General features: G+C 40.5%; 1 protein-coding gene across 3 annotated transcripts; it reads right to left on the bottom strand.

The window, feature by feature from the left end:
• Positions 1-9,169: 9,169 nt before the first annotated feature.
• KATNBL1 (katanin regulatory subunit B1 like 1) lies at positions 9,170-27,352 on the bottom strand. Of its 3 annotated transcripts, XM_075426567.1 has the most exons (11): positions 27,231-27,352; positions 18,117-18,305; positions 17,154-17,281; positions 15,297-15,337; positions 14,647-14,881; positions 13,127-13,245; positions 12,897-12,947; positions 12,723-12,812; positions 12,093-12,182; positions 11,587-11,680; positions 9,170-9,729 (listed from the first exon to the last, which is right to left on the bottom strand). In XM_075426567.1, the coding sequence occupies exons 3-11, from the start codon at positions 17,265-17,267 to the stop codon at positions 9,634-9,636; spliced, it is 930 nt and encodes a 309-aa protein (XP_075282682.1). In that variant the 5' UTR covers positions 17,268-17,281; positions 18,117-18,305; positions 27,231-27,352; the 3' UTR covers positions 9,170-9,633. The 3 variants fall into 3 exon arrangements, with proteins under 3 accessions (XP_075282682.1, XP_075282681.1, XP_075282683.1); XM_075426566.1 differs by lacking the exon at positions 18,117-18,305; XM_075426568.1 differs by lacking the exon at positions 18,117-18,305 and having other exon boundaries at positions 9,637-10,068.
• Between the last annotated feature and the right edge of the window lie 322 nt (positions 27,353-27,674).

Here is a 27,674-nt window from a genome sequence, read left to right as displayed (position 1 = left end):
TATTCCATGTGTTAACAGCTTCATTAAAGCATTATGATTAGCAGCTTTGCAATAAGTAGTAGTATTTCCTGTTTGACTCAAATACACCTATGTCAACCTTAGACTAGAGGTAAATAAGAGTCCTGTGGGAGTACAGCGATTCTTTCTATATTAATACTTTTTTTTCTTTTATAGTTCAACCTGAAGCAGGATTTGCCATTTCTCAGAATGAAAACCATTTCTCAGATCAGCACTGTGGAGTTAAATTAAGTAATTTTTACATTCACAATACAAGCTTTATCATATAAAAATCTTTCAAATTGCAGCATTAAGTCTTGTACTTGCTATATAATTCATGGGTTTGGATGCCTACATTTTTTCCCTCCTCAATTTTTTGAGCTATGTAAGAATGGGTCATTTTTACATTTCTCATATAATAGTTTTGGAAAAAAATAGTAGTGTAAGTCACCTTCAGATACCTCTTTTCCCCCTCCAGCTACTTGCTTTCATTATTTGTAAATGTATTCAACAGCAGGCTTCCCTGGGAAGCTCTGTATAATGTCTGGTGAAATTCACTGGAACCAGTAGCTTTGCCACAGATAGCAGGAGTCCTGAATTTAATTTTGTATTTTGCTTTTAGAAGTCTTATTTTAGGTAAATGAAACAACAGTGACCCACATAAAGATTATTGCAGGATTTGATTTGTAAGCTTTTACTGTCTCCTGCAAGCCTAAAGAACTCAGCAAAGCATCTTAGAAGTGGGGTTCACTCCAGGTGACAGATACTCTAGCGTCTAGTTTAGAATTACTTTTTGCAAAGGTAAAGATGTGCTTTTAGATACTGACATGTCAAAATAAGAAGTATTGGCAAGGGGAAGCAAAATCAAATAACTGCCAGGGCTACTTTGCATTCATGCAGGAGCTGGGGGGGAAGAAATAAAGTTCATAATCTCTCAGCAAATACACCAACAAACCGACGGCCCAGGTAATACCTGTTTAGGAAAGAAGAAAAACCAAACCACACAACAAACTAGAGAAACAACGACTAGTCTCCTACTCTCTTAGCAGAGGCGATGCAGTGTCTGAAGCTCCCATGGAGCAGCAGACCAGGGAGCAGCACTGCAGCCACTCCACACGTGCCACAACTCTGCACAACTGACTGCTGGCGGTGCCATGAGGAGAAAAAGCAATATACGAGACAGTAGCTGTGGTTGAGGCTGGGTTCAAATACTCCCTAAAGCAGTAATCACTGCTTATATTCCTTTTAACTCACCACTGGACACAGGAGCAAAAGGTAAGGCTTGCTGGAGCCATCTGACTCAAATTAGTTCTTCCTCTCACTCAGGTCCCTCATTGTTGAGATGGTAACATTCAATTACACTGCTGCAAAGCCACCACAGTGACACTTTCATCAAAAAGTGCAATGCTCCTAAACACCTGTGAAGATACTATTTCAGACAATTAAAATAAATTCAAATTCTGAGTATGTTTCCTGGCCAGAAGACAACTTCAAATAAGTGCCTAAAAAAACCTGACAGTTATTCTGAACACCAGAAACCTGTGGGCAGCAGTGTCTTGGAGATATAACTCAGAGCTAACAGATAGCACCTGCTCTATGAGGTATGAAAAACAGCATAAGGTTAATGATAATCAAATACTACAAGGGAACCACAGACCAATCCATTTTATCAGAAAAAAGTGTTAATGAGGATTAACTATGTATAAACAGATTTCTCAATACAGGGATTACAATCAGGGTTTAGATCTGGTGAGTTTATGGAGGAAAAGGTCTTGCAGTTCTTTCATCTAAGCAGAATTCTTGGTATGAGAACTGTTTCATCCAAACCAGACTCAAGTGAGTCACTAGAGGCTAAATTCTCATTTTCCAGAGCTCAGAGAACTATTAAATGGGGAGGCACATACCAGAAGTATGTACACCAAAGCCTGCATACAGAAATGCTGAAATACGCCTCGTCCCCAAGGTAAAGGCTGATGTTAGCAAGCTGCCAGTTGTGAAGACAGCTCCAAGGGTGTTCTCCTATTTACAGCCCTTCAGAGCAAGGTGGCTGAGGTCATGTACCAAATATTTACCCAATCTAGAAAGCAAACTGCTAAAACACAATGCACTAATCCTAAAAATTCATAACATCAGAAAGCCCTCATTCAGAGAGGCATTCTTATGTACTTTTTTTTTTTAATTAAAAAAATGGGTGGCAGCATTTGTTGTCGTCTTGCCACAGCACTACTTTATGCTGGAGACAAGCAAATTCTAGTTTTTCATTTGGATGGGGTTTGGTTCTTTTGGGGGGGAGGGTGGTGGTGGTGTCCTTTTCTTTGGTTTTTAGCTTTAGTAGCAAGCTTCTCCGTTCATCTGGCAAGCAACTAATACTGCTTTCTGAATCAAGTTACCAGATGGAAAGAAACCCTTAACAGGTATTAAGAAACACGCCACCAACAGAAGCATCAACACACTGGAGTGCAGCAGGAAGCGTAACAACGGTACTTCTGCACAACAATGAGTGCATACATGTGCTTGCACAGCACTGTGCAAACAAAGCTAGTAAACATGTCCTCACTCTGCCCAACTCCCTGATCATTTTCTGTGGGGTCAGAAAACCACCCTAAAAGGCCCAGGTTTGCAAAAAATGAGAATTCAAGGAGATACCAACAATTTGCAGTCCTGTATTCAGAGGGGGAGGCCAGATGGGTGAAGAATAAAAACTCATACAAACCACGCACCTCTTAAGCACGATTGCTCCATAACTAGTCACCAGTCTGCCATTTCTAAGTGTTCAGAACTGTAGGTGCTTTTAATTAATACTTGGTAGAATATTTATGTTTAAAAGCCATTTATATACATACACACAAATGCACCTAGTGCAACAGCTTCGTCTTAAACCTGGTAACTAAAATAGTCACATCAACATGCATCATTCTGCTTCGAGGGTAATGTAAGGGGTAAAAAACTGGTAGCATCCACAGTTGCCATGTGTTACTCAGAGGTATAAGCCTCTAAGTTTTCACAGTTTGATGACACTAAGCTAATAATTTTGTTTGTAGTGAGAAGCTGGAAGACTTGAGATACAAGACATCACTTGGGAAACCCGGTGTGCCAAATATGAAGGCATTTTATTCTCACTTGGACTAGAGACAAGGTTGATGTGGAGCTGGGAACTCAGCCAAGCAGATGTGCTCCAACATGTCAGAGGTAAAAAAGCAGCAACTGGGAAGAAACGTGACTTCTCTGCAAGCACCAAGTCTCCAACATTCCTTTGCGAAGTGCCTCACTGTTGTGAAATTAGGCACACGGGACTGGAAAGACTTCCTGCATCATCAAACCAAACCTGAATCTCCAATTATCACAGGCATCCTACTTGGGTGGTGGGAATTTTTGTACCCTATCTAAAACTAGCACTTCCCCTTCCCTAGTTTTGATTTTATACAAGTCAACTCCCTACACCAACAGACAACTGGGGAGTCACGCATCAGCCATAGTCCTGATAAGAGTTTGACCGTGTTCAAGCCCTCAACCCCCTTACAAAAAAAATCCAGAACAAAAAACAAAACAAACAAACAAAAAAAACCAAACAGAAAAAAACCAACCCAACTTCAGGATTTTACTTAACATACCAAAGGGTTCTTCCTAAGAAAATTTGTTTCAGAAGACAGTAGCTCTGGTGAGCAGGGTTCACTTCACAACCAGCTACTCAGCTTCTTCTCATAATGCTGGCTGTTGGCATAGAATTACTCCAGAATTAACACTTCTGTCATTCATCACTCATTTTGGTTGATAAAAAAAGTCAAGCTTTTAGACTTATCAGAACACAAGCCAGAGAACAGAACTTGCTAGTTATTCTTTAGTCCTGCTTTGCTTTACTAATTCACCGATAATAACCAGAACCTTACAATGTTGAAAATGAAGTTTTACCACTACTTGTACAATGATAGCTAACTATATTTTTATAATTTTATTTACTTTTTTCTGCAGCTGGAACACGGGGTAGCACAGTAATCCAGACATGAACTAATACAGCAAGGTTTTTTTTTTTCCTTTTCAGTAAGAAACTTCATGTTATTTTAAACAAACACAGGCAAAAATGTCTATGCCTTTCAGCTTCAAGACAAAGTACTATTAGCAGACATAGAAAGTAAGAGATTTCTGGTCTCCAAACCAAGCACACAACAAATAGTTCATTTCTGCATTCACTGCAGCAGTTCTATCAGTGTGGAAATAGCATTTTTGGTTTCTTACAGCCAAGAGCTGTTAAGATTTCAACTCTCCAATAATCCATCATTCCACTTTTATCCAAACTGAGTAGATACTAGCACAGCTGATTCACATGCGACAGGACAACCTGACAGTAATGAAATACGCGTTCTCCTGACAGCTGACTGTATGTGTGCAGCTTCTCCATTTAGAACCAGATATGCCACAGGCTTCTCCGATGTGGCAATCCTCCTCTCAGTGTCTCTAAAAATGATTTAACTGTTGCAGAAAACAAGTCTTTCTCATGCAGAAGAGAGGTGTAACGAAAGCCTGTCGTCACAAAAAGACGGGCTATTTCCTGAAGCTGGAATACTTGCTGTAGTATCTAAGTCTTTCAGTCCATGGAATATCCGAAACAAGAGTGAAAGTGGCAACTGCAAGATCCAAACATAATTCAGACTTTTTGGAAGTGAAGCTCAGTAGATTAAATACAACCTGAAAAAGAGCCATCAACCTAAATTACAAGTGCTATTTGAAACTGTCTGCAGGTCACTTTAAAGTATGATGCTAGGCTATGTATGTATTCCAGCACTCACATACACAAGAGCAGGCAGCCTTGGAATGTCACATTATTGATACTCAGATTTTAGTTGTTTCACAGTATACATAGCACTTACTTAAAAAAAAACAAACAAGAAAATGGTTGCAATCTCAGTAAATTCCACTAGTCCTGTTTCTTTCAAGCCTATGCATATAGAAGACAGCCTTCTTCCCAGATTCACAGAACACTATTATTCACAAAAATGTACTAAAGCAAGTCACAAGCATATTTGAAAAAGCATTTTTATCATGTGTTTTGGCAGCTACTGCTTCCTAAAGGGAATTCAAACGGCTTTAAGCACTGGAATTGAGGAATAAGGGAAAAAAAAAAAAAAGGTGGAAAACATGAACATGGCATCCTTGTATTTCGTTACAGCAAAGTACAGATGTTTGAGACCCTAACAGTTAGTTGTTCACCTGCACTACAGAGCTCTAAGTAATGACTGAACCAAAGCAGTGATCTGTATGAATCAGAAACTACATACCACGTTCAACCAGAAAGCAGCAATCTCATTTTACAGCAATATGATCAGCAGCTACAATCTACATGAAGAGATATATTACAAAACTCTAGTCAGTATGGAAACAGAAATATTCTAGGTCTGCAACAGTTCAAGTCTCTGTGATTATTTCTATTCTATGCCATTAAGGGACAGCACTCCACCTCCTGCCTCCCATATGGCAGGTTATTATCAGAGTCCAGCTTAGCACTCAACGGAAAAAAAATAGAATACTGCAGCTATGGTTATTTTCTTACAACCAACTTCAAACTCACACCTGCAACCATGAGTGCCCACTTTAATTAACAGGTATTAACAAAATCTGTGTGAAAAGCTTTAAAGAGGGAAAGTTTTCACAGTTACTTCAAAATGAATAGTGTTAAGTAGCTAGCCCTGTGTTTTATTTAAATTTTCATCCTCCCCTCCCTGCTTCTAACAATAGATACCCACAGTATATTTAAACTAGAAGAGGAAGAAATAACATCGTTAAGTGCTGAAGGATGAATGGGGAGGGGGAGAAAATACTTGCATTTAGTCTCATTTTAAGACAGCAAACAAGCCATTTACCTAATACAGAACAAAATTAAATTGTTTAACAAAGTATAATATAAGCACTAATACCACAAGTGTGCTCAGTCTGTTCTCTTAGTGAATTTTTATCTGTAGCCTACGACACTTACTGTGCATAGGAAGGTAGACTGAAGAGAAACTACAGTGTCTGGCTTTTACCAAGGCTATTAAAAACGTCTTTGTTTTTTCTCCTCCTCTAATGCAGGATCAGTTCAATATAAAGTTCCTCACACAAGAACCAACTGCTTTCATAAACTACATAATTTGCAATGTACAAAAGCTGGAATAACTTCACACCAGTAGCATGATTTGCATGAGTTTGTATTCCAAAATAGTTGACTATGAACAACCCGTTTTCCTTTGTACCAGAAAACTGGGCACAAAATACAGCTGCAAATCTCCATGCTAAGACAGACATTCAGTCTTCTGTAAAACTGGAAGATTTAGCAAGATGAACTTGCAAATGCAACTACTTGCTAGTTTCAAAATGTAAGCTTGCACCAGATACTTTCAAGTTTCTACACACAAAAATGTCCACCCTTTTAAGAAAAAAAACAAAACACCACACCACAAATCGGCACTGAAGCATCCATCTTCAAAACTTTCTTTTCAATGTAAAATGCATAAAGCCCTGTAACTCCAAACTTGCCTACTTCAGATACCAGAAGATGAAAATACAGCCTGCTTTAAGATACATCCGGTATAACACAGTGAAGCTGGTATCCCTCAACATAGGGCATGATTACTTTCTCTTTTTTTGTCTTTTCCTATTCTCCCATCCCTCCTGCACACCAAATGCTGAAACCGCAGATTCTGATAACAACAAGGTAGCCTACAGAAATAGAAAGATCATTTTAATTACATCTCACTGCAGAAGATACACTCCTGGAGGACCGACGCCGATTTTCTTTTTTTTTTAAATACCAGTAACAATTTATAAGCACTATTATGCAGCCTGGAACTGCAGTGCCTGTGTGATACAATGGTGTTCCACTGCAGAGTACTCTCTACTAAGAAACAGGTGTAACTCCTTCAAAAATGGAGCTACACATAATCATCAAGACACACTAGCTCCTTTATACCCAGCTAGTTAATAGGGCAGCTTTCTCCATGTCCACTCTTCAGCAAGCTATCAGCAATACCTAAATTTTGATTCCTACATTACCAGAATATGGGGTTTTTTTAGCTCTGCACAAAGAGGCAGTTTGTCAGAATGCTTCTTTAATTTCAATTTAGGGGATGGGTAGTTCGCGTGTCAAATAAAAACCCTTTCAGCAAAACAGCCTCAAGTACTCTCAAGGAAGATTGAAGCAAGACGTACTGTTTTTCAAAGACATTAATTTCATATCAAGTCGTGTAACATGAAGAACAGCTTTGCAGAGGCATCTGTCATCCTCATGTACACACATGCTTCTACATCACAAGAACGTACAGGATTAAGGGTTAATTCTGCCTGGATCTTTTGACACATCCTAGAAACAGCATTTTCAGGAAGTATCACAAAGATTAGCATTTATGCACAATTATTCATAAACTTAATTCTTAGATTCACTGAGACAAACTGAGACAACCACATGGATTTCATGGAGTTACACAGCTTTCAAGACTTTTTACTCATGTCACCTTTGAGCAGATATCATACGTATACATTCTATTACAGCAAAACTGATTCCTAGCCATTTGAGAACTACAGGGCATACAAACAAGCTGAGCCTGAATGTCAGCGTGAATAGATTAAATGATTATGACAAAAATAATTTCATAATGGAGAGAGAACAGAATCCTGTTGTTACAGTCTTAGCAGCTGCCTGAAAACAGTAAAAAAAAAATCACTTAAAATAAGGCACAGATACTAATGACTTAACATTTAATACTGTATTATTGATGCTGTCAAAATACAATTTTTTGCAGTTAAAAATAATGCATTATTTTATTAGCTTTTTCTCAATAACAATCCTCAAGTCAATCTTACCTTGCCACTATAACAAAAGCACCATCCAGAGTTATGATCTGGTAGATCCATGGCCACATGCAGAGTTCATTATAAGCCCACGTATTTACAATTACAGTCAAGCCGCATTTTTGAATACTAGAGTATTTCACTTTAATCAATTACAATTATTACTTCCTGTATTAATCAGAAATAAATGGCCATGAGTTACTTCATTTTATCTATTAAAAAAAATAGGAGAAAATAAGATCTGAGTTTCCATCACCTTTACAGTATTCTCCCTGAAGAATAATCTAAGAGTTTCAGTAATTACTACCCAAACTATGAGGCTAGTCTTTATGTTGCTTTTACATCTAAGTGCTCAACAGAACAGTAAAGTAATAAAAGAACGTCATCATAGTGTAGTTCCTTTAAATTTTTAATTGACAGCAAGAACACTTAAAGAGTAGTAAGTTTATCTCAGTCTCTCGTGTGTGAAATATCTCCAACAGTACATCGCAATTCTAGCAAAAAGAACTTGGCTGTGTGCGTATCTCGAGATTGTCCCACAGTTCTCAGTTTTGGGATGACCCAGAAATTCTTCCCTGTAGCTGACTGCCTGGGGAAGCGCAAAACCTTTGGTGGTTTAAAGAATATTCAAATAAGCAAAAGCACCAAAGTTCTGATGACAGATTTCTAGCTGGCCATCAGAAGCCAGCAATAATGATATGTAAATTAAATAGAAAACGAAGCAACAGGAGGCCTAGAGCTGTTGACCACTGCAAGACTTTAAAATTCATTTACTTCATCTGTAAAGCAAAAACCACTTGGGGCTATGAAAAGACTTGTCTCCCGCATGTCAATAAAAGTGCATATGCTTAATGCTAGGTATGACAACAACCCTTGTAAGTACTTAGCTGTTTAAGAAAGTAGACTATTTGGTGATACATGCTGTGCATGTATGTTTATGTTTGAAGTGAACAGCTGGCACTTCGTAAGTTTCAACTGGAAAAGCATTCTTCCTAATCACAAAATAAAAAAAGGCCTAAAATCAAAACTCCCTCAGAGCTATTAAGCTATAGCTTTTAAATTAAAATAGTACAGGATAGCAATGGAACAGCAGAAGAGTTTATAGCTGTATTTTCAATGCTATTGTTGGTATGAATTTGCCATCATCAATCAGGCTAGAACTCGATTAATTTTGAAAAAGCTCTTTGTCAGTTTCTTAAAGGAGGTAGTGTAAAAAGGGTGCGATTTGAATAACATGGCCTCATCTGGCTGTAAACATTTCAAACAATACACATAAATACCTATCATAAAAACTACTGTGGAAGAGATTATTCTAGAAATTGTTTTTATGAACTTGAAAAGAAAAAACAGTGGATACATTTAATATATTTACTTATTTGCATGTAGTTTAAATGATACAGAACAAGATTACTGTGTTAGAAATCCACATACAATATAAAAACATTTGTTAGACATGAATTCACCATTCTGCTGACATTTGCAATAACTGTTTATCCAAGCTTAACTTCAGGTACTTATAATATTTTTTTTATACATGAATTTTTGTATATGTGCAATGTTTCATTAACTACACAATGTGAAACCCTGATTTTCATAGTTTTTCATCACAATCTGAACACAATAGCTATCTGCATCTTAACACCTTGGCTTTTTGACATCCTAGTAATTAAGGCATCTTTGCTGTAGAGTTTCTCAATAGTGCAAACAAAATCTGTCTGTAATAATTTGATTAAAACACAGAAGTAATTGAATATTCCGAAGGTTTTTTTACTATAATTTGAAGATGTGCATTTTGGAGTTCTCTTGTGAAAACAACGTTTAAAAGCTCTTAATGCTGATTGCTTTTGTTGGTTCCTTAACTGGTTCTGCTGTCCCGTCTTCATGACGGTATAATTCATCTTCTTTTATGTGATGCTGTAGTAAAATACAGTAGCATTTAAATGAATACCTAGTAACTGAGTGAATCCCAAATGCAGCAAAGGCATACAGTTTTCATAGTGCACTTTCACCTCACTGAAGTAAAAGTTGCTCCTACTAAACATTTTTCCACTTCAATGTGAAGTAGATTGTTAGGATTTTGTTAGTGGTTTCATTAAACAGCTTGACAGTTCAGCTCTCTTCTGCCAGTATTTCTCAAAAGGCTTTCAGAAACAGTACATATTTCACGGATACTTTAGGGGATTGTTTTACCACATAAGCACACATAGTTTCCCAGTCATGTCAGTGTAGCTGTAATAAATAAGCATTTACATCCTAGATGGAAAAAAAAGAGAAAGTGTTTGTCAAGTCACTTATAGCTGTAACACCAACTGTGTGTCTGAGGCAAAGTAACCAAATTAGGATTATAATACAATAATAACTGTGTTTAGGCCAAATTTCAGAACAAGTTATCTTAAACTTCAAGATTACTTTCAATTAATGCTTCAATGGCATTTCTTTATGTACCAAAAAGCCTGCAAGAACAGTGGGATTAGTTTCCAAAGCCATCAATTTAGTCTTTTTTGACTCTGCTCCCATCATGAGGTCACGTATTTGAAATGTGTTTAAGAGTGATATTCCTTCACCCCAACCCTCCAACATTCTTGTACTACTCCTTTTGCTCATGACTAGTTCTGATGGCCTTGATTACAATGTATCCTGATATACATTAAGAACTAGGCAAACAAACAGAAAGGGAACCTGAATCCTGAAGAAACGAACTGACACTGGCTGTAACTGCTATACTGATCTACCAGAAGATCTAGGAAGTCTATATTACAAGCTCCTATTGCTCTACCAGCTGGGAGTTAGAACTCAGTTCTTCTGCATCCCTGCTGACTGAAACTCTGCAAGAAGTTTGTAATTATCCTTGTAGAGGTATCAAAATTGGAGTCAGAGGTGCACAGCAGTCCCAGGACAAAAAAAAACCCACAACTTATTTGTTTGATACATCAAAGTGACAACTTCCATAGCCACAGAGTTATAGATTCCACAAAGCTCCTTCAGATACAAGTAAAGAATGCAATCTCCAAGTTCTTTTCGAGTTCACTCAAACCCTGTACATAACCAAGTGTCTGCTTTAAGTCCTTTCTTACTGTCTACCTTCATCAGGTCCCAGCACATGGAGAGGTTTCTTACTCAGTGTAACTCTTGGCACCCAACCTCGAAAAGCCACGTTTATAGAGACGGGTATCAAGAGCAGCAAATCATGCATTTACTGGACACCCTCATTATATTACTGATGCCACAACGTACAGAGAAAGGAAAACAGGGATTCACTTCAAATGAAGACACTCTTCTGCTCTCCAAAAACTCATCATTTTCTAAGCATTAGGTCAGCAATAAGCTTTAGAATTTAGTATGCTGTCATTTGCCCTAGTCACCTGATGTGCAAATGTGAGTAACACTGCTGGGCTAAGATTCTCCATGCTGCCATACACTTGCAACAATGGGTACAGCAGATTTCAGAGAAAACATCTGTCCTTTCACAGCCTAGCTACTCATTTGGGCTCCTTTTTACATTATTTTTAAGGCTTACTGCTATTATCTATTTTATTAAGGAGATGCTTTCTCTGTAAATAAAGAGAAAAAGAGATAAAAAATTCATTGTTAGCATTCTAAACCACTGAGTATTAGCAAAGGGAATACATTCCTGACTTCTGTAAAAACTGTGCAATATACTTAAGCATTAATGGAGAAATACAGGTGTTTCTACCTGTCAATAACATCATCAAGTGAGAAGATTATCTGAAGTGATACAGCTATGTTCATTACTAAACAGAACTGGATTACCTTAGCTATATTACCAGTATATCCTGGAACCAGAGTAAGATGATTCTCCTGTTCCCATAATCCACTTAACTGTTGTTTTAAAATATGAATATTTCTGAAAAAAGAATGAACGCTTTATAACATATATACTACATTTCAGTAGACTTTCACTCAAACACGATTAATACTGCATATAGACTTAGTCTATATGATAGATATTGCCACAATATGGGAACAATTTTGATACAACTTTCACAGCATTTTTGTAACCTCTGACAACTATGTTCTACAGTTATTAAAACTCCAGTAAAAAAATCCCCCAAAACATGACAATCCTTAATTAAGTTTCCAAACACCTGTGTCTTAAGAACAGAAGAACTTCTTTTAAGTACTTCTAAGCTTTCACTTTCAAATTACGAGTACCTTTTTTTCCTCTCGTAGATAAGGCATGCTCCTACTGATCAAAGTTAAAATAGATTGAGAAAGAATAAGCTACAGAAACACATCTTTCACCATACTATACTCACCCATCCTCTGCCTTTTCTGTATGTGCAGATAGTTCTGACCACCATCGTTTAATGACAGCCTGAAGCCAGTTTAAACCAACTATCACGTATCTGTAACAACATATTTTACACATTATGCTTTTTTCCCCTCCACTCCAATATCTACAGGTCAGCTAAAGTGTTAAGACAAATTGGTAAGCAACTTATAAAGCAATGTGTTTTCTGTTCTAGAAGAAAAAAATCTAGACAAATTGGCAAGTTTAAATACTTGCCTGTGTTTTCAATTTCAAAGTGGTAAACTGAAGTTCTTGTTGAAAAAGTAGAAATTCTTCAGGTATTTTGCCTGAAAACATTTCCTTGATTTCATGTTATAAGCATACTAAAACATCGGTACTACTCTGTTTTACTGTTCAGGGTAAGTAAATCTGCTAAGTCCTTAAGCTTGCAGAAAAGAGTTATTGCACCACTAGTTTGTTAAAGCAGAAAGGTTCACAGGAAAGTTCCCCTTCAGGTAGATGTTTCCTGAGAAAGGCAGCGTTGGGAGAAGGGGCAGAAGGAACAAGAGTCAGAGGACTAAATACCATTAATTTCTAGAGCACTGCATAGCCAGGAAGTAATAGTGTTTTAAAAACATCCGAAACTGATACTTACTCTTCATATTTGCTTTTAAGCAGTGATTTCACTAAAGGCAAAAGATCTACACAGCAGCCAACTGAAATATATGGTTTTTCTTCCTGTAAACTTAAAAAACAAGACGTATCAGAAGTGCTTGAACTTCTGCAGGGTTATAGCAGATTCTTAACCCCCACTTCTTTTTGTCTGTACCTGTTTGTAAGCACAGGAAGGCAGTCTACTACTACTCCAAGATCCTGTATCCTAGAAATATCAGGAGTAAAATCAGAAGTGTTACTAGTAGTGCATAGACTGAGGTACACGCTTCCACAATGATTTAAAGAATACCAAAGTTACAATGTTAAAGGTACCCCTGAAAATACCAGAGCATATTTGGGATTGATATCACTTTAAGAATATAGAAGAAGAGGCACTCAGTTTACCTCACTAAGTAGGCTACCAGTTCACTTATACTTCGCCTTCTCCAAAAGGTTAAAGCTACGTTCAGCCTCAGATTCCTGCTGAAAAGAACTTGAGCCATAGTTTCATGGTCCTGAGAAACCTGTACATTTTCAAAAATATAAAAGTTTATCAGAAGTCAAGCAGCCAGCAACAACACAATAAGCTCCTCTAATACAGTGATTTAGTATATGAAAATATACTTTCATACCTGTATGTTGATAAGTCTGTTCTAGAAACTTAGCTAACCAAGACCTTAACACAAATTTCCCTTAGAAGGGGACACAAATGGATTAAGGCTACTTTACCCAAAAGCTACAAGAATAAGGTCTGTAGACAGCTAAAGAAAGGTATCTAGTAACTAAATACAGCATTCATGAGCATCAACCTATAATTCTCACTGAGAACTTTATACTTAGATGCTTATTAATTTTGAGAACTTTAACAATTTAGACAGAAGTAATTACATGCATTATTCTGAACTTGACAGAAAAGGTTGATTTCTGTAAAAGCCTGTTCTCGGAATGATATTTAGGTATTTTATTAAAGTCTTTAATCAGAACAAACACTGCAGAGCCACCCACATCTCTCAAACCAGTTCAACAGTCATCTGTGGCCAGTGATCTGGTCTTTAGTTTTGCAGAGGAAGAACCTTCCCCAGTCTTCATCTCTTTACCCCTCTTTCTACAACCTCTCTGCTCCAGCTATTCTCCTCCTCCTTCCTTGAAACCATCAAATTCAATGGAGTGCAGAAGTGCCACAGACTTGTACCTCCAGCCCACTGGACTCCCGGGGCGCTCTCTCCATGGCAGCCCACACTTGCAGTACCATGAAAAGACAGCATGGTGATAGTCCTCGATCTTAGCTTCCCTGCCATGCCTCACTTTAAACATCTGCAAGCCTCAAGAGGTTATAAACATCTATGGCGACAGAAACAGAAACTTCAACTTCACTGTCACAAAACCTGTTTCATTTAAATATCTGACCTTTTAGCCAGTTTCAGAAGCTCTGCATGCCTTCACTGGGTTTCATCAAGCAATCTTACCAAGAAATACAGTCTTATACAAACACTTAAGTTAGTTTCATACACTCTAAACTGATACTGCTATTAAAAATGGTCCTATCCCACCTCACCAGCTTATTTCCATCCATACACTATCACTTCCACACTTCCATAAACATACATCAGGCCATGCATCATGCCAGATCACAAAACCTAACCAGGTCAAAACAATATTCTCCTTTGGTGCTGGTACAAGTTTAACCCAGATTACCCTGGCAGATCTGAGCTCCTGTGCTAACACAAACACGGGGAAAACTGGCAGGACTACTACTGTTGGCAACTATCACTGTAAATTGACAGATAAAGACCATAAATCACAAGACCTGAGCCAACCCAAATGTTAAGAAAATTAATCTCTGAAAACTTTCAGAGCTAACCACACAAACAAACTACGAGGAATACTTTTTATTTTAAACTAAAGTTTCTTTAAACTCTACTTACCTCTGAAAAAAATCCACTATATTTGGATGAGGGGCCTTCTGTCTGAGATGAGCCAGAGTCACTAGAATTCAGCAAGTGCATACGACTCTCGTGCAGTTTTGCTGGCAGATTCCCTGCACAAGCCAGTTCATTTTCTTTATTTGCCATGTCACAGCCCCTAGATTTAGGGAACTGTTTCTTTCTGTAACAAGGCTTTGGAGTATAACAGTGAACTTTTCTTTTACAATATACTACTCTGAAAAGAGAGAGGGGACTGGTCACCGTTTTTCCAACTGTTATTCTGCAGTAATAAAGCAGTATTTTAGTGAAGGTTGCTATAAACCTAAGCAATACTTTGTGTTAAGTTAAAATATATTACTATGAATTCAGCAGTCAACTTGAGGTTACTTAAAACATTTTAACCCCAAGATATACCTTTACGACATTTGTGTTATCAGAAGTAAGAGCTACCACCAATATTTTTCTCCTGCTTTTATTCATGCAGACACTCCTTATTATGGAGGTGAACACCAGAACCAAGTATTGTCAGTAAAATTAAGACCTGTCTTCCATTTGTGTCTGCTTGGGTGCTGCAATAGATTTAAACTGCTTCTTCCTCCCTGCTTCCCTCTCATTTGAAACACAGACTCCATACAGCACAGCCCTCCTACCTGTTTGTGTATGAAGCCAGCTGTTTTGGAGATTTCTTACCCTAGGAGAAAGGGAATAGACAGTAAGAAAGCACTATTACTAAGCAGGCTCAAACACTCCCATGGGTTGTCAAAAAGAAGTCCTGTTTTAACCCGGCGTAAGTTTACCAGACTCCCTCCGTTCCACCCACTCTTCCCATTCTGCAACTAAGGCACAGCTACGTTAACCTTCCTACAATCTTAAGGTATTTCACAGCAAGCTATCAATGGAGTAGCTCTGCCATAGCTGTCCTTGGAGCACCATAGTCAGCTATGGGCTTGAGGTATCTTTGGCAAGAGATGGGACTGTGACATCAGAGAGATTCCTTAGTTACTAAGGAAACTAAAAACTATGACTAACATCAAAAGTCTACTGGAATCTGATGGCAAAATTGCATTACTTGTCTCACACGTATTTAAAGGCCCATAATACAGCAGATGCTAGCATTGGGAAGGATGACGGCAGAACACCTCCTCAAAGTACAACAATATCAAAGACAAAAAAAAAAAAATCAAGACTGTTGTCGACAACACCAGCTTGATTATCCCAAATCCATTCACATCGAACAGATTAGCACCCTGACAACAATTACACTGTATAGAACAGTGATATCCCAGAGGAATCACAAAATTCATTTAAGGTTGTGCCACACAGATTAGTAAAACCTTTGAAACTGGGCAACACAATTTGAAGATGAATTTCTAAAGTTTATTTATACAGTAATCTTGAATGTTTTAAAGCCTCTTGTAATGAAGATGAGTTAAATTGTGACATTCTGGTCTACTTTTTCTTCATCAGTAAATAAATTAAAAATAAAAAAGCACTAAGATAGTCAAGTTAGAAATATGTATTTTCATATAAACAAGTACAATGCTCATATACTGCAGGCATTTCAACTCAAAAATTTACACTACTTAACATTTATATTGTGCACATCAGCAAAATAACGCTGTGATTTTTTTCGTAACCTTGAGTCAAAAAATTATGTGTTTTAATACATAACTTCAATAAACAGACATAGAGGATATTTGCATCTTCACCACTGTTTGACATGATTTTACAGTAAGTTTACCTCCCTAGCACTACCTCTGTACTCCACCGCCTCACCTACTCTCCAGCCAGTACTACAGGCAAGAGGTTATGAGGAAATGTTTCTGACTAACAAGAATCCAGTGAAAGTACACATTACTAGACAATGTGCTAGATCAAGCTGTATGGTAACAAGATGACAGGTCCATTTCAATGCAGGTATTTCACATATCCCACCTCTCACTTGTGCCATGTAGCTCTCTTGGCAAGAGAGTGCTTTATGATGATAGAATTACTCTACTGAAACAGTTCTTGGCTAGACTGTTGAAAAGTAGTAGTGAGTAAAACCGTATCGGTACCCACTGCTCACATGGACGATACGATGCACGTATCTGTGTAGTCACTGCGCGTGTCTATTACAATGCATAGTTTTCATAATATAATCGCTGTTCAGACAAAGTTCTACTGCACATCTAAACAAGAAATCATAGAATGGTTTGGGTTGGAAAGAACCTTATAGATCATCTAGTTCCACCCCTCTGCCATGGGCAGGGACACCTTCCACTAGACCAGGTTGCTCAAAGCCCCATCCAACGTGGCCTTCAACAATTCCAGGGAGGGGGCATCCACGACTTCTCTGGGCAACCTGTTCCAGTGCCTCACCACCCTCATAGTAAAGAAGTGCTCAACAGCCCTGTGCTTCTAGTTATAGACTGCTCAGAACTATGAATTTGTTTGAATGTTTACTTCAGTTTCATGGGAGAACATGGTAAAAAAAAAAACAACACACAAACAACCAAACAACTTACCTCCTTCATGATCTTTTTAGTGGAAGAAGAGATTCTTTTTCTGGGGAGATCAATAGGACAACCTTCAATATGCAGTACTTTCTGTTTTCTAGCATTGTGGGCTTCAGATGCCATAATCTCTCAAATCTCTATTTTAAAGTGAAAGATATTTAGTTATATTTTCTGAAACATTCTGTCAGTTTTCTTCACATGCAACTGGCAAAAAAAACAGTTAAAACAGTTCAACTATTCGTAAGATGTTCCATCACGTAAATAATCCAAGACATCATTCTTTACAAAATGTTAGCTGCAAGCCTTATCATTAGTAACCTGTTGATAAGGACTTCAAAATTACCATTTAGTTTTCTTAAAAAAAAAAAAAAAAAGGGGGGGGGGGGACACGACAAAAAGCAAGCCCCCACCCCCAAGAAACAGAGGCAGGCACAGATCTTGTTTTCAGACCAGCTTAGTACACCTGCACTGAGGGGCACCATACAGATAAGAATAAGGCAATTTATGAGGCTTTCATCCACATCTCACATTATGAATTTTATCTGCCACCTTGAGAAAAATAATTGAATCCACAACTGTTTCCAAGTAAGGAAAAGTAGCTAAAAGTGATTCCTGTTTTTTAGGAAGAAGGGAAACTTCATCAAAATAGCAAAGGGGAAAAAATGGAAGTGAAAGATCCCCCCTTAATTTATTGACTAATGCACCCCCCACCCATTTTTCTCAGCATATAACTTTGGCTATTTTTCATATTAAAAGAATCTTTAGTCCACAGTCAACCAGTAAGAAAATGTCTAAAAGTACCTTGCCTTGAAGTATGCAAATACTTCTACAATAATCAAAACCAAGATTGAGACAGTTGTACATATGGTTTTGCATTTTCTGTGATTCAGAAACTCCATTGCTTAAGATTGGATTCACAGATTACATCACCGTGGAGCACTATTCCTACAACGTTTTAGCAAGACATCCTACCTTACATTTAAAGCCAGCCATTTGCTCTAATTTTGTTTTTCTCCTAAACGGCAAAACTCTGGTCCCAACATGAGCGCTCCAATATCTTCCTTCCACCTTTAGTGCCAACAGTCCTATCGCTCTTTCTCTATGCAGCAGATTTATCCCACATTGAGAACTTCAGTATTTAAAACACTAAGAGAGTGAGCACTGAAAAAAGCCAAATGGGAAACAGCTTATTAGCCATAGAAAATCTGTCAATGCAATAGCTAAAGGCCATCAAACAAAACAAACAGGTGGCAGGCTCAAAACAAAGTACAAGGTGTATTTTCCACATAATGCATATTAAATGCCATATTGTAGGATACAGTGGAAGCAAAAAAAAAATTCTAAAGAGAACTGGAGCATTTGAAGAACAGTATCAGTACTGAAGAATCTCATTTGAGAACTCTCTCTCAAAAAAAAGGAAGGGTTACTGATAGAAACCCTTACCCTGCAAGATGGGAACATAGAACCCCAAGTGTGGGCTGGATGAGTGGTTGGTGAGGTGGACTGAGAACTGGCTGAATGGCAGAACTCAGAGGGTTGTCATCGGCGGCGCTGAGTCTAGTTGGAGGCTGGTAACTAGTGGTGTCCCCCAAGCGTCAGTACTCGGTCCAGTCTTTTTCAACTTCTTCATCAATGATCTGGATCATTGATGGAGTTAGAGTGTACCTTCAACAAGTTTGCTGATGACACAAAACTGGGAGGAGTGGTGCATACACCAGAAGGCTGTGCTGCCATTCAGCGAGACCTGGACAGGCTGGACAGTTGGGCAGAGAGGAACCTGATGAGATTCAGCAAGGGCAAATGCAGGGTCCTGCACCTGGGGAGGAACAACCCCATGCACCAGTACAGGCTTGGGGCAGACCTGCTGGAGAGCAGCTCTGCGGAGAGGGACCTGGGAGTCCTGGTGGACAACAGGTTGACCATGAGCCAGCAGTGTGCCCTGGTTGCCAAGAAGGCCAATGGGATCCTGGGGTGCATCAAGAGGAGTGTGGCCAGTAGGTCGAGGGAGGTTCTCCTTCCCCTCTACTCTGCCCTAGTGAGGTCCCATCTGGAGTACTCTGTCCAGTTCTGGGCTCCCCACTTCAAGAAAGATGAGGAGCTACTGGAGAGAGTCCAGCGGAGGGCTACGAGGATGGTGAGGGGACTGGAGCATCTCTGCTATGAGGAGAGGCTGAGGGAGCTGAGCTTGTTCAGCCTGGAGAAGGCTGCGAGGGGACCTAATATATACTTACAAATATCTCAAGGGTGGGTGTCAGGAGGATGGGGCCAGACTCTTTTTTCAGTGCTGCCCAGCAACAGGACAAGGGGCAACAGGCACAAACTGAAGCATAGGAAGTTCCGTCTGAACATGAGGAAGAACTTCTTCCCTCTGAGGGTGACAGAGCACTGGAACAGTCTGCCCAGGGAGCTTGTGGAGTCTCCTTCTCTGGAGATATTCAAGACCCACCTGGACAAGGTCCTGTGCAGCCTGCTGTAGGTGACCCTGCTTTGGCAGGGGGGTTGGACTAGGTGACCCACAGACGTCCCTTCCAATCCCGAATATTCTGTGATTCTGTGACTCCAGCAAACACTGCAAATGGCAGCACTATTTGGGGCAAGACCTTTAACAGCTGGTGGTCCATACTTTTCCACATACAAGGCTGGCTTAAGACTGATTCATTAACTTGACTTTTCCTGCATACTACGGGATGGTGACAGAATAGTTGTCACCCTGTGAGCTCGCCACGCTTCTAAGGCTTCCAGCCACCAGGCTTATAAATAAATAGCTGATTAAAAAAAAAAAAAAAAAAAAAGATTTTTTCCCTGACATTTAGAAGAAACCACAAGAAGAACAAACAACCTCTCTGCTTGTCAGAGTGGTTGAAACCACTGTTTGGACTCAAAATGAGCTGTATATTAAAATTTGAATTCGGAGCACAACACAAAGGCAAAAAAATGAACTTTTTAAGAAAAGCCCAACCCAACAGCCCTAAAGTCCAAACAAATCCAACCTTATATTCAGACTAAGGATGAAGGCAGAAAGCTAGGAGGACTTGGAAAAACCCTAATTTTTTTTTTTTTTGCACTCCCTGTTTGAGAATGTTGCTGAGGGGAAAGCAAACTCCATAGGGAGGCCAGCCTGCAACTACCAGAGCTAAACCTCATAGAATCATGCCGTTTGATGCTAAAAAATTCGTATCTGTTCCTGAAGAATCATTTTTTGCAACTACTCCCAAGACACACTGATAGCTTACAACTCTTCAAGCAAAAGAGTGATCTTGCTTATTTAATAAATGATTTCAAACTACCGTCCTCTTTCATGTTAAGCAGTAAGCGAGAATCTGATCTCCAATATTTGACAGCACTGTTAAACTATTCAGAATGCTTTTTATTTAATAGAAGTGTAAAATATGAGAAGGCTAGAAGGAATGTCTTACCAAGGAAACTCAATTAGCATATCAGTGTTTAATACTGGGCTCTAAAGAGCCTAAGGTAACATCTCAAAATACCTGAGCTGGAGATATATGAACTGGAGAGAGATTATTCCAGAGGGAAAGAAGTTCCCTACAAAAAGCTGAACATGTCAAAGAGAAAAATGAAGAGGAATTACACACTTTGACAAATCTGATACCAGAAGATAATGCCCTGTAGCCTCCCAGTTGAAATAGGAAAAATACAACAAAACTATCAATCCTTTCTTTAACGACTGGCAACAGAAACCCAGAAGGCCAACAGATGATCAGATATAAAGGAACATCTGATGAAGTAATATCCTTACATCCGTGTTCACTCTCCTACAGTTTGTCAGAGGTCTCCATGGCTGAACCTGTTTTGTGCAGGTCTCTGATGCAGAAGCAGCAGTGAACATATAAGCTGTAATGAAACAGCTGTGTTGTCAACCAAGGTACAGAACCTCTCCCTTAGAGCTGACAAAGCACCAGAGGCAGTCACATGTGGAAAATACGGTCATTATTTAAAGCTGGCCTCAAGGAAGACCCAGACTGGCATCTCTGTTGTGCAAATTAGTAAACAATGTAATCAAGAACAGAATTAGTGGACATAAACGAATAATATATTGGGAAAGATTCAAGCTGACTGTTGTGAAAGGAAGTCTTGCCCTGCAAAATTAATGGAATTATTTGAGAGTACGAAGTAGTATAACATGGATAAAGGACAGCTTAATGATAGCATCTACCTGAGATTCCAAAAAGCTTCCACAAGTGCCTCACTTACATCTCTTGAGGAAACTAAGCAACCAAGCAAAAACAGGGAAAGTTTTTGCATGATGAAATAGCCAAGAAACAGTGACAAACTGTGTTCAGTTCCCACATTGAAGAAGGCCACCACAGGAATCCCACAGAAAATCTGCATTGGTTTATACTGTTTGATATATTCGTAAATTACCTCACAAAGGAGGTTAACGAGTAGTTAAATGACAAAGACTGTTGACAATACAAAGTTAGCCCTCATCTTCAATGTCTGCTATAACTGAAGAATTAGAGAAGGACTGTGATATACAATAAGCAGAAGCAAAGAGTACACATTTACGCAAAGCAAAGCCTGTGTGTCTGCAGGCACGAGGAAATTCCAGGTTCCCATACAGAATCCCAGGCTCAGAGCTAATAATTGCCACCTGTAAGAATATCTAGATATATTACAGTCATTTGGATTGCTCAGTGCTCCATATGGATCAATAAATAGAAAAATAAATGGAACACTGTTGTGACAGTGTACAGAACTAATTTGTGCCTGTATTTCTAACACAGAGTGCTGGGTTAGTCCTCTTCCCTTAAAAAAAGCACACACGCAAAAGAAACAAACAAAAGAAAACCTCAAAAGGCTTTTGAGTAAAATAAAAAAGAGCTCAGACAAAAGCAAGTTAAAGAAAGCACGGAAGACCTTCCATACAATAAACAACTGAATAGATAAGGCCTCATCAGTCTGGAAAAGAAGCTACTTATAGCAAAGAGGGAAAATAAAGACAAAGGCCTACAAAATGAATGGCTTGGAGAAGCTGTATAGAGATTTTTCACTGTCTTGCGCAATATAAGAATGAAGGGGCAAAAGACACTAGCTGAAGGCAGGCTCAAAACTAACAAAAGTGGGTGGCTCTTTGTGCAAATTATAATCAAGCTGAACTTGACACAGGATGTTGTTGACCCAAATGCTGACATGGGTTCCACGGTAGACTGCAAATTCATAAAAAGAGAAATACATTGGAAGTGATTAAATACAGAAACACAACCAAGGCAGCACAGACACCGAACAGAACACAAGCAGAAAAAGCTGGTATACAATCATAGAAAGTTTTGGGTTGGAAGGGACCCCTAGAGGTCATCTAGTCCAACCCCCCCGCAGCGAGCAGGGACACCACTAACTAGATCAGGTTGCGCAGAGCCCTGTCCAACCTGGTCTTGAATGTTTCCAGGGATGGGGCCTTCACTACCTCTCTGGGCAACCCGTTCCAGTGTTTCACAACCCTCACTGTGAAGAATTTCTTCCTTATATCTAGCCTAAACCTACCCTGTTTTAGTTTAAAACCATTACCCCTCGTCCTGTCACTGCTGTCTCTACTAAAAAGATTGTCCCCATCTTTCCTATAGGCTCCCTTTAAGTACTGAAAGGCTGCAATCAGGTCTCCCCGCAGCCTTCTCTTCTCCAGGCTGAACAAGCCCAACTCTCTCAGCCTGTCCTCATAGGAGAGGTGCTCCAGCCCTCGGATCATTTTTGTAGCCCTGCTTTGGACCCGCTCCAACAGTTCCATGTCCTTCTTGTGCTGAGGGCTCCAGAGCTGAACGCAGTACTCCAGGTGAGGTCTCACCAGAGCAGAGTAGAGGGGCAGAATCACCTCTCTCGACCTGCTGGCCACGCTCCTCTTGATACAGCCCAGGACACGGTTGGCCCTCTGGGCTGCCAGCGCACCTTGCCGGCTCATGTCCAGCCTTTCGTCTATCAGTACCCCCAAGTCCCTCTCAGCAGGGCTGCTCTCGATCCTTTCATCCCCCAGCCTGTATTGGTACCGGGGATTACCCCGACCCAGGTGTAGGACCTTGCACTTGGCCATGTTGAACCTCATGAGGTTCACACAGGCCCTCCTCTCCAGCTTGTCCAGGTCCCTCTGGATGGCATCCCGTCCTTCTGGTGTCTCAACCGTACCACTCAGCTTGGTGTCATCTGCAAACTTGCTGAGGGTGCACTCGATGTCACTGTCCATGCCATTGATAAATATATTGAACAGCACCGGTCCCAGTACGGACCCCTGAGGGACTCCACTCGTCACTGGTCTCCATCCGGACATTGAGCCGTTGACCACTACCCTTTGGCTGCGACCATCTAACCAATTCCTTATCCACCGAACAGTCCATCCAAACCTAACATTGCTACAAAAAACTTCGTCTACATCTCAGGAAATCTGCTTCCAAAGGCTTAGTAACACACGACAAAATGCTAGCTGGCCAGCAATTAAAAAAACAAACGCTAGATGATGAAAGGCACTTCACAGTGCTCTTTGCAACTTTGATTTCCTATCTGCTATCAGATATCATCTAGCGATAGCTAATTAGACACTACCACCCACTTATTTTGGGATACATACAGAGGATTTAGCTTATACGAGATCAAACAACTGATTCTTTAACTTCTTAAATATACTATTCCCTTGTGATGAGTACAGTTAGGTGTACTTCTTCAGAACAATCTGTTACAACATTTTATTAAGGCCAATGCAACTCCTTTGCTTTACAAAATTTTAAAAACAAACTAAGGACAGAATGCAAGTCCCTTCAGCCCTCCTTTAGCCCTTCGTCATACAAACCTAAACCATTTTACAACCATAACAAAGTAGACTGCAAATCTGAACAAAGATGCACAATTTCATTAAGAAGATAGGCTCACGTTCCACCAGTTACCCTTGTCCCATAGGTGACTTCTTGTAGCAGATGCCAACCCTCCTTCCTCGCCCTTTTACTCTCCTCAATTTTCAGGAAACACAAGGACTAGAGTAACAGCAGCCATATATCCAGGTAAGTCAGCTCACTTGTCCCCACAGTCAACACACAGGTACCTCTGCAAAGTCTTGTTGATGGCTCTACTACTGTTTTCTAACTCTGGTCTCTTCCAGATGCAATACAACTCTTCAAGTCATACTAGAGTCAGGCAAAGAAAGTCAGCACTAAAAGCCTTTCAAGCGTGTATCTATCAAAGGCAAGTATTAACAAACTCTGCCACTCCCTCCCATCATTCCATGTTCTGGGCACGGCCCCCAGAGAGGGACAAACTTTTCTTCACACATTATGTAATCTACACATGTATTAACATAACATTATTTTCTTACAGAATACAGACTTGAGCACTTTGCATGACAGGAAAGCAAATGGAAAACACCTAGCTTTCTTAAGTCACCAGTAAATACCCTTTAAAACATTCCTCCTGTCCTACTCTCTGCCCAAGTTCTTAGCAGCTACTTTTTCCTGTAGCATTGCACGTACATTAGCCATCACAGATGCCCTTGTGATTCTCCCCTACTCCATACTAAATCAAGTGCAAGTTCAAGGATGACAACAGTAGACTCAGATGAAACAGTTAATTGTTACTCTCCAAGGAGGGGAGTTCATGTTTCGAAAGCATTCAAAATAAGTATACATCACGGAACCAGTAATGGTGAACTAATTTCACTAATTATTAACAGATTTAAAATGCTCATGAGAAACTTCCAAGAACGGTTATTCCAAGTTTACTTCCAAAAGGGTAACTTGTCTACAAAAATAAATTAGCACTATCTTATGATGTAGAAGCAATTATGTAAGCTTGACATAATCTCCTTTCATTTTAACTCTGACAAATGTTACAAAATCCATCGGTCTCTCAATTTTAGATGGCTTCCATACCCTTTGAATATGAAACAGTTTGTTTTTTTTTTTTTAAAAAAACTCCTTTTTCAGTAATTTATGCCCTGACAGCTCACCAGGTGTTAAATACCGAATTCTGTTAAAAAAAAAAAGTGGAGTTCAGGATTTTATGGAGTATGTTAATGCAAAATTTTTCTGCAGCACTATAAAAAGTATGTCTATACATGCCAGCACGATGTTGGTTTTTTTAAACATGCTATACCTGTCAGGCCATTTGTTCCAGTTTAAAGTTTCACATGTGGACTAAAATTACAGGAATTACATTAGATTTGCAGTAAAAACAAATACTATTTCAGTAACTAGTTGAAGTTAGCTTATTCCTACAATTTAAGTTCATTTTCACACTGCTCTTACATATGGAATTTGCATGTGGCCCATCGGCACAAGCAGTCACAAACAAACCTCCAAAAATTACCACACGTCAGAGTTTGGTTAAGTTTACTGAGGATGAATCCAGGTGTGAATTGGCTCTCCTTGAGGAGCTACCCTAAGAGTCTAATAGCTAAACCTTATTCACATCCTGGAAAAAGATATCGTCTAGAAAAAAGTCAAATAAACAAGTACTCAGTTTTCTGGATCTTGAGGTACCATTTACAGATATGTTAAGCTGTGATAAAATAATATTACTTGTCAGCATTTTAGTCCTTTCTAAAGTCATCCTTCACTAATGAAAAGATGCTTTTATCTGTTGATTTTCACTTCTGAACAATCCAGGAATAATAAGCCTGGGAAAGTTTTATTATTAAAATTATGTGGGTGTTGTTATATAGGAAATAAAGTTCCAATACACTAGAGCTCTCACATTAATACTTTAAACAAGCTTTAAGAAACTACTCAAAATTAAATACAGTAAATTTTTTTTCTATTCATTGCTCAGCCCAAAGAGCTTCAAAAATCTGCAAGAAGAATTTTAAACTCAAACCCAGAGAAAGACCCATTGAAATACCTCTCAAGCTCCAAACTTAGTCAGGCATGTGTACCCACCTCATCCCCACTTGGCTGAACATAGTCTGTGACTACATTTTGGATAGTTTGGGATCAGACGCTGTTTTTTTAAATCTCTACATACAAAATACGTTACTATTATTTCCAAGATATAATGAAGTTCTGAGTTATAGTCTAGGAATTCAAACCAATGGTAACTTGAGTTCAATAAAATAGTATTACAGACCTTTTAATCAAAGCTATATGCACCGATAATAAGAAATTAAAGCGATAGCTTTTAACTAGAACAATTTGTTCATTGCAATCAGCAAGGCCAAAGAGGCACCAACCTACCTTGTTATACTTTAATCCTACTCGGCATGGGTAACCACCCTTTTTTCCCCTCCCTGATTACAGCCAGAGAATAGAGGGATTAAAAAAAGCAGGGGAGTCAGAAAAGCAAAATTCATGTTCCAAAATAGAAGAAAGCTGTTTTTAAGCAAACTGACTTAAGCCTTGCTTCAAAGAACAGCGTGTTACAAAAACAGCAATAAAGTTCCTAAAACTAAAACTACATCCCAATCTCTCTCCTTAACAGATCTCACTATTCAGAGTTCCTTCATTCTAGATCCACATTCAACAACATGCCAAACTACTCCAGCACAACGGTGGAAAAAAAACAGGAAGCCCTTTTAAGAAAGTAATTAACACAGGATCCGATCTTCAAGCACCTGCAGATCGCCCTCCCTACCCAACTCCCCTTCCCCCCCCCAACGCTGGAATCTGCCACACCCAGGGAGCCCAGCCCGCCGGCAGGCCGCACAGCCCGCCGGCCCAGCACACCCCGCCGGCAGGCCGCACACCCAGCTCGCCGCCCTCCCCCTCGGCAGCACTGAGGCCTCCCCTGCCCTCCTCGCGCCTACCCACCGCCGCACGCGCTGGCTTTGCGCCGCGACCGGTGCCCCCAGCGCAGCACACGGCACAGCGGCCGGATCTCGCTCGCTGGAGGCTGCGGGCGTGAGGACAGCCGTGCCGCGCGGGGGGGCCGCACCTGGCCCCGGAGAGGCAGAGCGCGGCCCGCACGGCGCCGCCCGCCCCGCTCCCCCACAGCCGGCAGGAGGCCTCGCCGAAGATCCCTTCTCGCCCTCGTTTTATCAGAGACCGGAGACGGGCCCCGGGCCCAGAGGGGCCTCCCGGCCACCACGGACCCCGCCCGCGGCCGGCCCGGAACACCAGCTTCTCGGCCGCGCCCCATGGACCCCTCCCCCCGGCTCACCCGCTGCTCATGGTACCGGGCCGGGCCACGCCGCACGGGGAGGACGAGCCACCGAGCCCTACCGCCGGGGGCCAGCGCCCGGAGCCTGCGCCATTCAAACGGCGCCGCGCTGCATGCTGGGCCGCGCCGCGCCACGCCCCACCGGCCGCGCCGCGCGGCGGCACGCAGCGCCCTCTGGCGGCCTCGCCCGCCGCCACCAACCGGGGGACGAAGGCGCGCCCGCCGCGGCGGCGGCTGCTGCCGCTCACGCCCCGCCCCGGCCCGCCGCTGCGGCGGGGCTGCTCGGTGAGCCGCTCCCGGCGGTGGTCAGGGCAGGTCTGCCTCCGCCCTGATGCCCGGGCCGCCGCCGCCCTCTGTCAGGCTTCCTCCGCCCTTCCCGCCTGGCGGCGCGCTCCGGGCCGGGCCGGGCCTCACTTGTGCCCGTCGGGTCCAGCTGCTCGCTGG

The sequence above is a fragment of the Opisthocomus hoazin genome, chromosome 7, assembly GCF_030867145.1.
Source record: "Opisthocomus hoazin isolate bOpiHoa1 chromosome 7, bOpiHoa1.hap1, whole genome shotgun sequence".
NCBI lineage: Eukaryota > Metazoa > Chordata > Aves > Opisthocomiformes > Opisthocomidae > Opisthocomus > Opisthocomus hoazin.
Note: the sequence above shows the minus strand (reverse complement) of the source record. Positions and strands in the feature narration are given on the sequence as shown.

What these genes read in the sequence shown, in the direction of transcription:
- KATNBL1 (XM_075426567.1), bottom strand. Translation starts at nt 17,267, where the DNA reads ATGGCATCTGAAGCCCACAATGCTAGAAAACAGAAAGTACTGCATATT. An exon ending in CTAAAAAGATCATGAAGGAG is followed by an intron (nt 15,338 to 17,153) that starts GTAAGTTGTTTG and finishes CCTTTCTCCTAG; the next exon opens with GGTAAGAAATCTCCAAAACA. An exon ending in ATAGTGGATTTTTTTCAGAG is followed by an intron (nt 13,246 to 14,646) that starts GTAAGTAGAGTT and finishes GAAAATGTACAG; the next exon opens with GTTTCTCAGGACCATGAAAC.